The sequence below is a fragment of the Periplaneta americana genome, chromosome 12 (genome assembly GCF_040183065.1).
Source record: "Periplaneta americana isolate PAMFEO1 chromosome 12, P.americana_PAMFEO1_priV1, whole genome shotgun sequence".
Taxonomy (NCBI): domain Eukaryota; kingdom Metazoa; phylum Arthropoda; class Insecta; order Blattodea; family Blattidae; genus Periplaneta; species Periplaneta americana.
This window is the reverse complement of record NC_091128.1, coordinates 91,041,678-91,056,031: the sequence shown is the minus strand read 5'-3', so window position 1 is coordinate 91,056,031 and position 14,354 is coordinate 91,041,678. Positions and strand designations below refer to the sequence as shown.

Sequence of the window (14,354 nt, the reverse complement as noted above, 5' to 3'; positions counted from 1 at the left end):
ACACTTGAGTAGTTTTAAGATCCAAATCTTGTACACGTGTTCAGTGTTAATATTAGTTATAAGCGCTAATTCCATGTGACGTAAAATTATACTAGCCTTATCTAAGATTCGTTGTCTGTGAGTTTAGAATATTTGTACACTATTGGGAACAGCGTATTAATATTCATATTCATGAATTGCTATTTTTAAGTTCAGTGATTAGTTTGGACACGAGCGCAAGTTGTAAATAGTGAAATTTACGATAACTTTTTATAGGTTTAATAGGTAGATATTCCCCTTTCAGACACCATACGGTAAGTACTGTAGCCTAAATAATGTGAACAGTGACTTTTTAATTGACACAATAATCTGGAAAAAAAGAAATAGCCTACAGTATTAGGCCTAAATATTATAACTTAATTGACCTAAATATTTATGATTATGACCTACGTTAATCAACTACCTGGATCTTCGTTGTCAGTTAATCTCTCAAATATTTGACAACTATAATTTTCAATTTTGCAGTTGATTTAAAAAAAGGTGGGGGGGGGGGTAGCCGGAAAACTTAATATCTGCTGCGTTTGTGTTATTCTACGAGGTGTCCAATGCGCATTACTAGTGAGAAACTACGTTAAATTTCAACTACAGATGGAAAAAAAAATTGGATTTCCGGGTTCTTGATTGTGTTAAGTGTCGCAAAAAAATAATGAAATGATAAGTTGATTGAAGTTACGACGAAATTGTAACAAAACTGAAATCGACACCGTAGGCCTACACCTTGCTTCATACGACAGTTGATAAATTTGATCCTATGCCTTCTAAAGTGAAAATTAAATAGTTTTAAAAGATATATAGGCTCCTTTCATAAAATTACTTCACAACTGCAAGTTTTGATTTATGTAACAATGAAATAACAAAGTTGAATGCATTTGTATATAGTTTTTGGTACTACTAGAGAGCTTTAAAAAAAGTGTACTAGTATTTAAGACTATTTAAATGTTGGAAATATAAGTTAGTTTTCAAATTAATTTTAACTTATTGGTAACTTGTATTTCATTTGTTTTTCTTATTTAAATTTTATTACAATGCTAATTATTGTTTATATTTAAGAATGTGTAGGTGACTGATGTTTTGGTGCCTGAATCATGTGGCCAGCACGAAGATTGCTAAAATACGGCCTTGTTGCTGGAGCAACAGTGGGCACTTTGGCGTCATTGAAGGCGAATCAATACAACTTTGATTCGATTGGTGTAGTACGGCTTGGAAGAGCAGCGTTTACTGTAAGTATTTAGTCGTGTACTTACTTGATGCGTTTACATTTTCTTTTGCGTATGAAAATTATGATTTAGTGGAATGGTACCAAAATATGGCGATATTTGATTCATGGTTTTCAATAATAAAAAATTTTCTTGAACTTCATTCATCGTTACATCATGCGCATAGAACATAATGGAGGACATTTTGAGCAACTGTTTTGAAAATCAGGTAAAATCCTTTCCATTTCATCCACTGGTTACTGAAATATCATTTGCCAGGCTGTGCCAGACCTTGAGATAGAAGGAACATTATCCGTGATAGCTGGTGGTCTGTTTGCCAAACTGCAGTGCCAATTATTTCAATTTCTGTCACATGTGAAATCTTAAATGCTAAATGAACTTTTTTTGAAAAAAAAATATATATATATATATATATATATATATATATATAAGCAGAAAAGGAAGAATGGAAAGATTGTACAAATGATTACTAGCTTGACTTATAAGAAAATTGTTCCAAGGAAAGTCTTCAAAAATACTGTACTGAGCATATTATCAGTGGTGTTTGGGTAAAGGGAGATAAGTCATAAAAATGAGTTTTCAATTAAATGAAAATTAAACATCGAACCCTTATTGCAAATAATTTACTACATAAATAAAACACATCAAATGGGCTTACTAAGTTAGTATTCTTTTGTTTTTTGCACACTCGCGTGTAGAATTTAATTTGTGTATTCCCCTGGTGAACAAAACACCATTTGCACAAAAAAAATTACATACCCCATTACCAGAATACCACAGATAGGCCTATATTTTTTTAAAAATATTATTGATGAAAACCATTAGTGCAACCTATTGATGATACTGAAATACATTAAGTTTCATCATCCCGTCCTGCGTATTGAGTTTATTTTTGTTGTTTGAATTGTGCAAAAACAAATCAGTATTTATTTTTGTCTGCTACAGAAATTTATTATTGTAAAATTTAAGCAGCGAGGACCACAGAAAGAATTCATCTTATTTCTTTGAACCTTTCTTTAATATTGACACATTGCTAATTGTTACAGGTGTTCAACATAAGTGTTCACTACAAGAAAACCCTATATCGTAACCAACTTGACCGTTCTTCTAAAGAGTATTTGGAGCTGAAATCTTCAGTAAGTTCTTATTTTTAGGTTGTACTGTTCATAATTCAGTATTATAAATAGAAAGTACCACTAGATTCATCCTCGATGAAAGATTTAACAAAGACGCAAGGCATGTCCTGTTAAATTTAAAATTTATAATGTATTTTTCAAAGATTATTGTACTTTTTTTTACGTTTTTATTGCCTTTTTTGCCTACCTATTTTAACTGTTATAAATGCTTAAACATCCGGGCTATAATAATAATAATAATAATAATAATAATAATAATAATAATAATAATAATAATAATCATTATCATTATAATAATCATCATCATCATCATCATCATCCTTATCCTTATCCTTCAAATTTAATGATCAATGTTATGTTTTCTTGGGTCATCGAAATGCAAGTCTTGGTCATTAATATTACCTATGTTACTAATATGTCTTTCTTTTACGATTCTATGAAACAGAATTTTAGTTTCCTCTTAGGATTGTACAGCAGGAAATAGGCCTACATGTACTATCAGCAAATTCCATGAGCTTTAAAACTGTGTAACTACGGTAAATAACATTTAACCTGGTAGACAAATAATTGTAATATCTCACAGCTTGAGTGAACTATATATAATTTATTTCCAAGAAATAGTCTGCCCAGGCATCCTGGGTTGCCAAAAACACAGAATAACACACATAATAAGAATAATAACGATTACAGTAAATAGATGAGTCAAATTGAAATGTGAACTACGAGCTTAAATTTAAGAAATAATAAATTTGTACATATATTGTAACAATCACACACTAACGGATAGAAAGGGGGGGGGGAGGATTATGATATTCCGTATAAATGATTTTTAGACCCTTTAATGCTAGAAGTAGGTAATTATTTTTGGAATGATGTTAAGGATTCCAAATGTTTTGATAGTGTTTACAGTTGATCATGGGATGGTGCCCCTCGCTCCGATCATTAAACCATGTACTTCCTTTTGCCTTCCATCTGATATTTTTCTCGAAAATACGGAATAGTAGGCTCATAAATTTGTTGTTTCTGTTTGTTGACATCAGATGGTTGGGTCTGGCTCTCAAATCTAACAGTTGGGTCCAGTATAAAGCCTTTACTATTAGTTTTGTCTAGAGCCACGATGTCTGCTCTTCTAATTCCGCCGCCTTCAGACGCAATGCAGTGCACCTCTTCATGGACCTCATATTTATTCACTTTTAGGCATTTTCCTAGAGCAGCTCGTTCTTCTCCATCAATCTTTCATAGTTTACCTGATGTATCAACTCTTAATTCGTTTTATATTGCATTTTTTTATAAAGAAATATTGTTTGCATACTAAGCAATGTATATGATTTGCTATAAGGCTACATAATATCTATGCAAAGTAGGGGATTCAGCGCGGATCATGTCTATGGATTGTCTTGGACTTGAAGTTCTTACATCTTTGCCTGCTGCATTGTGCTAGCAGCTGGGTCCAAGCTTGTGGCAAACCTGTGGCAGTTGCCACTAGTGGCCGAGCTTGACATGACTGGTCTATAGCATTATTTTCAATACTTATGGCATTAAATATAGAGTGATACTGTAGCAGGATATTAGGACCTAATATACTGTATTGGGCTGACTCTATGTAGTATGATTGCAACTATAGTACGATCCCAAGTTTTCAAGTGTTCTGTATGGAAAAAAACTATATCTCACTATAATACAACCTAGACTCTGAAAATGTTACAGAATGAAAGAACTTATAGATATGAGGCTATTTTCAAGTTTTCAGTTCCAGTCTTTAGTAAAATTCTCTTCTGATTGTCACACCCAGTGGCGGCTAATTGGCTGAGGCAAGTGAGGCCAGGCCTCAGTCACTTGGCTTCCTTAAACTAAAAATTTTAATGTTTTTTTAGTAGTATATAAGGGCTAGGATTTTGATGAAATTGCATCTTTTTTTCTAGTAAGCCAGAAACATAGCTGCTTTAGTATTTATATGTTATGTGATAAACTGAGTGTTTTAAGACATATTTGTTAGGGAATTTTTTTTCATTTTTTGCCTGTTTCAACTCATAAGAGCATCTTTCGTTTTATTCGGTCATTTTTTACGCATTTTCATTTAATTTTGGCCATAAATCCCCATTATTAATTTAAAATAATGTTTATTTCCTTTGATATTTTTTTTACGTATTTTGCCCATTAATACCCATTATTTTGCATGATATTTTAATCGTTTTTCTACACAAATATTGCCATTTTAACGTAGTACACCCCATGTAACGGATCAGTCCAACCACCCCTTCAATATAGACTCCTCTATACCTGCTAATTCCGGATAAGAGTGGCCTTGTGGTAGACTACATGGAAACTAAAAGTAAAGTAAATCCATGGCGCTACAGCCCATGAAGGACCAAGACCGACCAGCTAACTGCTGACCTCACATCCACATGCCGAAGCAGACGTGAATGATCATACATGAAAACTACATGAGGTAAAATAATTAATTAAAGTGTAGGCCTACTACTTAGAAAAAAATTATGTAAAACTTAATTCAATTACTAGTCTAAACATTAAGTAGTACAAAACCTCTTTTCCTACTAAGCCAATTATGTAAGGTCAATTTTTAGGGCATTTTTAAGGACATTTTTTCATAATTTATAGGTCATCAAAATCCTAGCACTATATACAGGATGTTTAAAAAATACGGGGCATAATTTCAGGTATGTATTTCCCACATGTAGACAATCAAAATAGTTCATTACAACATGTGTCCAGAAATGCTTTATTTCCGAGTTATGGCCTTCACAACATTGAAATTCACCGGAACGTTTTTCTTTCCGCAGGTCGTTGCCGTCAAAGGAGACATTAAGAGGGCACTCTGACAGTTCATTCCGAGGCGAAGGTTACATTCAGTGTTGTGTAGGCGTTAGACTGTGCGACATGTATTCAAATCAAGAGCTGGCAGAGATACACTTCATGTACGGTAAGGCGGACGGCAATGCTGCTCTGGCTCGTCGTTTGTACCAGGAGAGGTACCCACAGCGACAATGTCCAGATCGGAAGACATTTGTACGTCTCTATTACCGTCTGTGCGAGTATGGAAAATTTAACTCTCCTGGTTTGGGAAGGGGACGACCAAGATCTACAACTCCAGAAGTACAGGAGGAGATTCTGGAGACTGTGAACATGACTCCTTCTATCAGCACACGAAGGGTAGCGTTGCAAGTCAATGTTCCTCATACGACTGTCTGGAGACTGTTGAAAGAGTATCAATTGTATCCTTATCATTTGCAACGTGTACAGGGCCCGTCACCAGCAGATTACCCTGCATGAGTTAGGTTCTGTCAGTGGTTATTGCAGCAGTGTGGTGTAAATCTGAACTTTCCTGCCTTAGTATTATTTACAGATGAAGCATAGTTCACACGAGATGGCATAACAAATTTCCACAATCAGCATGTATGGGCGTATGAAAACCCACGTGCAACTGTTCATCTCATCACCAGGTGCGGTTCTCCCTCAACATGTGGGCCGGTATCATTGGTGGTCGATTAGTTGGACCCCATGTACTTGTAAACAGACTTACGGGGCAGGCGTACACAAACTTCCTGGAAAACACCATACCTCATGTTTTAGAAGACACTCCACTGATCAATCGTCAACACATTCACTTCTTGCATGATGGCGCTCCTGCACACTTCAGTCGTACGGCTCGCCGGTAGTTGGATCGAAGGTTTCCTGATCGATGGATAGGTAGAGGTGGCCCAATTGCTTGGCCTCCACGCTCACCTGATCTGAACCCTCTCGATTTCTACTTGTGGGGCCATTTAAAATCATTGGTTTATTCGTCTCCGGTGCCTGATTTGGAATCCCTTCGGAATCGAATTGTGGCATGTTCTGAGGACATACGCAATACTCCTGGAGTTTGGGATCGTGTTCGCAGGTCAATGAGACATCGATGTGAGGTCTGTATTCGAGCAGGAGGTGGACATTTTGAACATCTCTGTAATGTCAACGACCTGCGGAAAGAAAAACGTTCCGGTGAATTTCAATGTTGTGAAGGCCATAACTCGGAAATGAAGCATTTCCGGACACATGTTGTAATGAACTATTTTGATTGTCTACATGTGGGAAATACATACCTGAAATTATGCCCCGTATTTTTGAAACACCCTGTATAACATACGATATTAGTTATTTGAATGAAGCGTATAAAGTTGTAGTATTAGAAAATTTTATGAGTATATAGACCTGTCTTGCAGTAAAATTTGTTCCTGAGGCCTGAAATATTCCGGCCGAGTCTGGCTTCTGCATTTCGTATGTTTTCGCAGGTTTTAAGGTTGCACTCAGTAAGCTGAAACTGAGGCACATTTTTTGTGGCCTCATGGCCTAGCTGGTATTCGCCCTCCCATCAGCCTTCACTTCTCCCATTCAGAACCCGATCTTTTGTCAATGTTGGATGGGGTGAGAATAACAGTGGTGAATCGTCGTGTGGTCCAGTGTGGTTATGTTTTTCGAGAAAATATAAATCGAAAGAGATGTGAGAAATAATGATGATAATTGTAATAAACTCATTGTTAGTGTATCCTTTTCAAGAGGAAATAATATTGAAAGGAGGGAAGATAATTTTAAAACGCGAGCTTTCAATGCATCTTGGTGTGAGCAACATAAATGGGTCTTTGGTAATGTGGTGCGAAATAAACTTTTCTGTTGATCGTGCTTGTTGCTGTCAAAAGAAAAAAAAGAGAGAGAGAGAGAGAGAACAGTGTGTCCTACTGACAGCTTCAGCGATCTGGAAAATATTTCCAGAGGAATTTCAGCACATGCTTCTTCAGTTGAGCATAATATGTGTTGCTTCATAAAAATTAAACCGTCACTGAAACAAACTCACAGTATAGCAACTTATTTGGTGAGTGATATGTTATTAGTTTTCATTAATAATAATAATAATAATAATAATAATAATAATAATAATAATAATAATAATATAGTAATGACAGTCATAATAAAGTATGTCAATAATAAACATTTTATATGGGAGGTAGCCTACTTAAACTAGTTACATCAGACCTCACTGAGGATTTCAGTCACAGCCGCTACTGGTCACACCCAATCTTCATCATTGTCATCTTTTCTTAATTTCTTCTTCCTCTTCCTCTTCCTGTTTCTCATCCTAATACCTCATCTTCCGAACTGGAACTGGATTCTTCTTCAGACTGATTGCCATCCATGTTATTAGAAACACAGCACTTTTTGTAACCCTTCACAATTGATTCATTGCTAATCTTATTTTTTGGTATAATTATTCACTAGGCTAGGAACTGCACACTTGGTTTTTGCCTTCAATTTGACTTTGCGACTGAAAAGGGCTAACCTACAATACGAATATTGCTTTCATATGATTGTTTATGCTCGAACATGCCGAAATGTAGTAATTATTATACACTTGGTAGCAGTCCTTTTATTCATTAAAGTTCAGGTTTTCGATTATTCTCAGATATGCAATCGAAAGACAACTAGGGAAATGTCACGGAGGCTGGAAATCCAATACTGTCGCAGAAGGTTATGTTCTGTACTATAATAATTAGCGTTAATTGTAAATAATATTCAAATAAATGCAATTTGTCATCCCGTTTTTCAATTCTAAATCAATTTCCAGGTTATATCAAGACTAATGTTCTCTAGGTTATATCAAGGTCAATGATATTCGTGCCTCGGAAAAAATCAATACTGTCGCGTCTGCGCACATCTCACAATTCAGGTCAGTTCTGTTCGTCACTTAACATAACCATCATAACATGAAAACTTACGAATAATTTCAAGTTAGAAATATGCGCTCGTTTCATAAACATACTCGCGTCTGATATGCGCTCGTTTCATAAACATACTCGCGTCTTAATTACTACTATTATAGGCTCGTTGCATAATATACTATTTTATGAAAAAACATCGTACTAGATTCGAATCATTATGACATAGTAGTAGGGGGAAAAAAAAGGGAGAAAGAAGTTGCTTGATGAAAATATTTTGTAAAACACTCGTATGTACAGTTATATTCATTATAATATATGTGCAGGTTCACAGGAAGGCAGCTGAGATGCTTCTAGATTTATGTTGCACCAACCGAGGGGTGTACATCAAAGTAGGCCAACATATCGGTGCTTTGGATTATCTAGTCCCTCCAGAATATGTAGACACCATGAAGGTTCTGCACAGCCAAGCTCCACGCTCCACAATAGAGGAGGTGTATAGAGTCCTGCGTGAGGATCTGAAACAAGATGTGAGTGTATGCTTTTTTGCTTGTTGAAATTGTTTGTGTATGTTGCAGTCCAAAGAGAAAGAGAAATTATTAAAACATGTCCAGCTAAGTGTGATTATTGATGTTTCCGTCAAAAAAGAATGATCCAAGTGAGATGATGATGGATTTTTAGACGAGAATTGTAGATTTGAGCTCTGCCAGCCAAGAGACACTCAGTATTTTCTTGCACGGTATTAATTTCAATGGTTTAGCACAGTTTTCACGAAATTACATATTTACACAGTCCATTCTCTGACAAGCAACAATACGCAGTGCCTCCTTCGTGCTGTATGAGCTTGGTTTTATGTTTGTCCTGTGTTATCTTATTGTAATCTCAGCAAGCATACACGGTGTGAGGGCTTAACGAGAATTCATAACAGATGTGGTAAGGAAATAATATAGGCTCACCATACAAGAAGTGAGAAAGTCCTAACAGTTCCATATTGGGATGTAAGAAGACAAATGGTATAAAATTACAAATATGATTATTCTTCCTTGTCCTATTATAGTCCCGTCGCTCTAATTTCCAGCAGCCAATCACGTTGCAGGTCAGCTACATTTAAACGTGTGCGTCTTGTAATTTGCTGATGATGACGTCATGCATTTTCTAAAGCTCGATAAATACTTAATGTAATCACCCTCCATTTTGACTCTTTCGTTGGCGTTCGCAGAAAGCACACGAGGACGTTATTTGCCGCTCAATTATTTGCTCAATTACAGTGCGTTTGATTTATTGTCATAGGAGCTACGACATGATAATGTTTAACGGTGTAGCAAATAGATTCCTCATCTGGTAGCTCGGCAACGAAAGAACAAAAATGGCGAACGATACTACCTACCTAGACTTCATAGAGCCTTCACTTCCTAAGACGTAAGCAAAGAGGAGGAGTCATGGCGGGAATAACAGCGTCGCGACTATAGTTCATTGTACATTGTATTTACTTGCATAATTTTCCTGTTTTTCTCAAAATTTGGAGACGAAAATAAAGGGTGGAATTGCGTTGCGATAGAATATCGGAATAAACTGGTATAAATAACATCAAACAATTCATATAGCTACTAACCAAATTATTGTTTAATACCAAATAATTTTAGTAATTATAGGTTTGTGGCTTTTCTTTGTACTGCTGTGTGTCAGTTCTGTTGTCGGCATTTTGATCTCTACTAACCTTGGATCATTCATGATGTTAAACTTCTTACATAAAATATTCACATAAGAATTAACTTATTAATTATGTAAAAATAAATGTACATGTATTTTACATTCCACTGCTTTAATAAGATTACAAATATAAATCATTTTCCATGTTTCCAGAGGAATCATGGACTGCAGAAGAGATGGGTTGTGTTTTCCATTCCAGTTTTTTAAGATACTTGAATCTCCACGTGAGGCACTCTCGAAAAGAAAAGAATGTCCAATTGTTTTATGTTGTTGTTGTTATTTTCTAATGCCAGGCATTTGACAATAAAGTCATTTGACTTCTTGCACTCCAATATTTTTCAAAGATATTGTCATGGTCAGCCACTGAAGCACAGATTTTTAGGTGTTCCGAATCCGTTTCTTGATTTGAATTGCACAATGGGCAGTTAGGGGACTGATATATTCCAATTCTATGCAGGTACTTGGCCAAACAATCATGGCCTGTTGCTAATCTAAATGCAGCTACAGACGATTTACGTGGTAAATCAGAAATTAACTGTGGATTATGATGCAGAGAGTTCCATTTTTTCCCTTTAGATTGTGTTATCAAATTTTGTTTGTTGAAGTCTAAGTATGTAGATTTAATAAATCTTTTTACAGAGTAATACATAGATTTAGTAACAGATCTATAAGTAGCAGTGCTGCCCTTCTTTGCTAAAGCATCCGCATTCTAGTTTCCCAGGATTCCACAATGGTATGGTATCCATTGGAATACAATTCTTTTATTGAGTGTTATTAATTGAGAGAGCATTTTAGTTATTTCTGCTGTTTGAGATAAAGGTGTGTGTCTAAAAACTATTGATAGAATAGCTGCTTTGGAGTCTGACATTATAACTGCATTTTTAAATTTATTGATGTGTCATAGAAGATTCCTGAGACTTTCACTTATTGCAATGATTTCTCCATCAAAACTTGTTGTTCCATATCTAAGAGATCTATAAAGTGAGAAGAGATAGCAAATAACACCTGCACCTGCTCCTTGTTCCCTGGAGATCAAGGATCCGTCGGTGTATAAATGAAGCCAGTTTTGTGGAGGGTACCTAATATTAATTGCCTCTAAAGACAATTGTTTCATTATTTCATTTTTTACTTCTGATTTCAGTATTTCTCCTGTTAAATTTAGATTATATTTTATATTTAATAGAGTTAAAGGATTTGGTTTAATTTGTAAGTTTTCTTTTAAATTCGGGATATTGATTTTCTGTTTTAATTCATGAACCATGAATATGAAACTTTGAGTTTTTAATCTACAGAAAGGACTGTATGTTTTATGTAAGAGGGTAACATTAGTGATGAAAGTAAAGTTCTGAAAAAATATGTTGTAAAAATATTGGACAGAGCTGAAATTACATCAGAAAATACGGTAATTGCATAGTACCTCACCTCAGTATCTGTAAGTTTGTTTTCTCATGCATTTAATGATATTAATAGTAGTTATGTCAGTAATTTATTGTCGTGTTTTACAGCCTTCTGAGATCTTCTCGCATATTGAAGAAGATCCGCAAGGTGCAGCTTCTCTAGCTCAGGTCCACAAAGCAACACTGAAAGATGGGACAGTAGTGGCTGTGAAAGTTCAACATCCATATGTGAAAGGAAATTCTCTTGTTGACATGAAAACCATGGAGGTATTACTATTTAATAAGTACATTTTCCTTTCTTGAAGATAAATTACGAGTTTGGATAAGTAAGTCATTAACACTATGTAGGAAGCTCTGTAATTACATTATGTACTAAGTCAGCATCTAATTGAATATTCACTTCAAGGTCAATGCATAGTTGCCACTTTGATTCAGTCGTAAGATGTTTACGGGAAGAGAAATTCCAGAAAACTTTATGCGCTACCTGTTATACCCATGAATGAAAACATTGACCTATAAATTTTTTACTAGATGAGTTATGCCTGCATAAAATAAAGCAGTCCCCAGTACAGTATAACCGTTCTTAAAGAAATATACCCATTATGAAGACATTGACCCCTAATGTTTAATGTAATATGCCTACTCAAAATAGTTTAGCCCTCTGTGCAATACAACCATTCTTTAAAAAAATGAGAAATAAGCACATTATGAAGACATTGATCCCTAATGTTTAATAAATGCTTCCATAAAATAGATTTAGTATTTAGTATTTATTTATTTAACCTGGTAGAGATAAGACCATCAGGCGTTCTCTTTCCCTCTACTAGGAGATGACGCCTTCTATTCTGTAGGTAAATTCATGATATTCAACAATGCTTCATGAAATTGATACTAAAACTTTATGTTGTACTAGTAGACTATGTTGTAAACCTCGTCTGTATATATTTCATCCAGACTGTGACTATAAATTAAGACTTTATAATAGTATTAAGTTTTTTGACTTGTTCCATATTCTAGCTGTGAAGCAATGTATGAATACCATGAAATGTTAATAAATACAATATGATACAATATGAAGAGTACAACCCCCAGTGCAATAGTCATTCTTTAAAAGTAAAAGATATGTATTTTCGAGACATTGGTCCATATATTATGTATGTTAAAAAATCGTTCATGAACCACTCTTTGAGCAGTTCTGAATTAATTTCTGAATGGTAGTGTTGTTTTTAGCCTCGAATACCTCGAAAAGTGGGTAGGCATTGAATACAATTTACTTTCGGGAACAAAATGAGTCCTGTTCGATCCAGCTTTGCAAACAATAAGTCTTCCCCCTTTTCCTTATTACACCTGGTGATTTTGAGTCCGAATAGTTTTTGTTGACCCCTGTTTCATCCAAATAAAATGTGAGTCTAGTGTCGCCAGATGATCGAATGTTGTGCATTCTTCTCAAGATAGCAGCCCTTGCCGCTGCAATATCTTGTCTTTCCATTAAAAATCTTCTTTCATCGTTACATCTTCTGTACGTAAACTCATTTCTTTAATATTTTTAAAATAGACGATTGTGATCCTTGAAACCCAGTTTTTTTCTACCATGACTTTCATTAATTTAGATGAAGTCGGATATTCAGCCTGTCATAAAATTCAAGTACTGTATGGAGTAACACATCTTTATCAAAGTCATTGAGATTTATTACATGATGTCGTTTGATTGTTTTAATAGGAGAAGAAAATTTCAGAAGAGATTGTGTAGATGTTAGCGCTTCCTCGCAAATCTTGTTTACAGTTCCTTTAGAACTTCCAAATATTTTTGCAGTCAGATCTCGAGATTTTCCAAAATCAGTGGTGACAATTTTTTCGGGAAGTTCCGCAAGATCTTTAAGAAAGTTATACACATTGTAAACGGACTTCGCAAATCAGATTGTCTCATTTGTTTGCCATTTTTTAAATGGTGTACTGTATATAACAGATGATCCAGCCTCATCCTCCTTAATGTTAAAATAAGCAATAAACCACATTAGCTAAATAAAAATGAATAATAATGAAACAATTAATATGGTAGATACGAACGGTTGCTCACATCCTTATATGTCATACCAAACATAGTTTCAGTGGCATATCCAAAGGAATGAGGGCATGAATATTTATTTTTACCAAAATTGTTTGAAAACATAGTACGTTGTCACCATAGTGAAGACAAAAATACTCTTCTTCCCACTGTGCATGAAATTTCCTTTTTCCTGAGGTGCGTGGTTTGGAGAGTGATACTGTAATCTGCCACGTACAGCAACAATGAACAAGTAGTCTACTGACTGTCCAGACGTCAACAAAGAGCATAGGAGTGCTGGTGCAGGGTTGAAGTATACAGGTGCAATGTGCAAGTAAACAAATTCACAAATGATCGCGATTCACGATTTAAGCATGTATGACTATACATTCCAGTCTAATTGAGCAGGTATGTCTGTGAAAGCTGGTTTGAAGTTACTGAATAAGCAGTGCAACAGAAGTGTTAGTGTAAGTGACTTAGTCTGTACTCTTAGTTGTAACATAAATTTGTGTTTTTATCAGTTGTTTTATTCCAGGCACTAGTCAACCTAGTTTCGTGGGTATTCCCAGACTTCAAATTTTCATGGTTGGTGAAGGAATCCAAGCGAAACATACCTATCGAATTAGATTTTCTGAATGAAGGGCATAATGCAGAAAAAGTGAGCAAAATGTTCAGCCACATACCTTGGCTAAAGGTAAGACATGTTAGTTAATTCAGTGTGTAATAATAATGATGATGATGAATACAGTGACAATGAGAATGACAAGGACTTGGTATAGAATCAGAATTTATCGGTACTTGATATTGGTACTAAAAGAGAACTGAAAGTTCCATGACGTCCAATATCCAGTTCAGTATTCTCCTCTTTATTTTTGAAGTAACGCTGCAGTATAATTATTGTGTTTTGACAGAACTACATTTACATTTTCTGATTTCTGCCATTGAAAACGTGTTTTTTGATATAGCAACAGTCTGAATATCAGCGTATTGCGAATCTCACTGGACCGGTGGACAACAATAACGTCACACTGCAGCGAAGTAGGAACAAAACTGCTGGAAGGTTCGATGGCTATCATGGCGGCTGTACAAGTTGTTGTCTGTGCTAC

General features: G+C 35.3%; 1 protein-coding gene across 4 annotated transcripts in view; it reads left to right on the top strand.

The window, feature by feature from the left end:
- Nucleotides 1-14,354, top strand: part of Adck1 (aarF domain containing kinase 1) — a 78,998-nt gene that overhangs the window by 49,947 nt on the left and 14,697 nt on the right. For 3 of the 4 annotated variants that reach the window (XM_069841735.1, XM_069841734.1, XM_069841733.1), the window contains 5 exons: nt 1,090-1,259; nt 2,303-2,392; nt 8,424-8,627; nt 11,313-11,471; nt 13,784-13,942. In XM_069841735.1, the coding sequence (XP_069697836.1) occupies nt 1,125-1,259; nt 2,303-2,392; nt 8,424-8,627; nt 11,313-11,471; nt 13,784-13,942 (747 nt within the window). In that variant the 5' untranslated portion in view covers nt 1,090-1,124. Of the gene's footprint in view, nt 1-11; nt 294-1,089; nt 1,260-2,302; nt 2,393-8,423; nt 8,628-11,312; nt 11,472-13,783; nt 13,943-14,354 lie in introns of those variants that run through there. The other variant, XM_069841736.1, reaches the window with a different exon arrangement.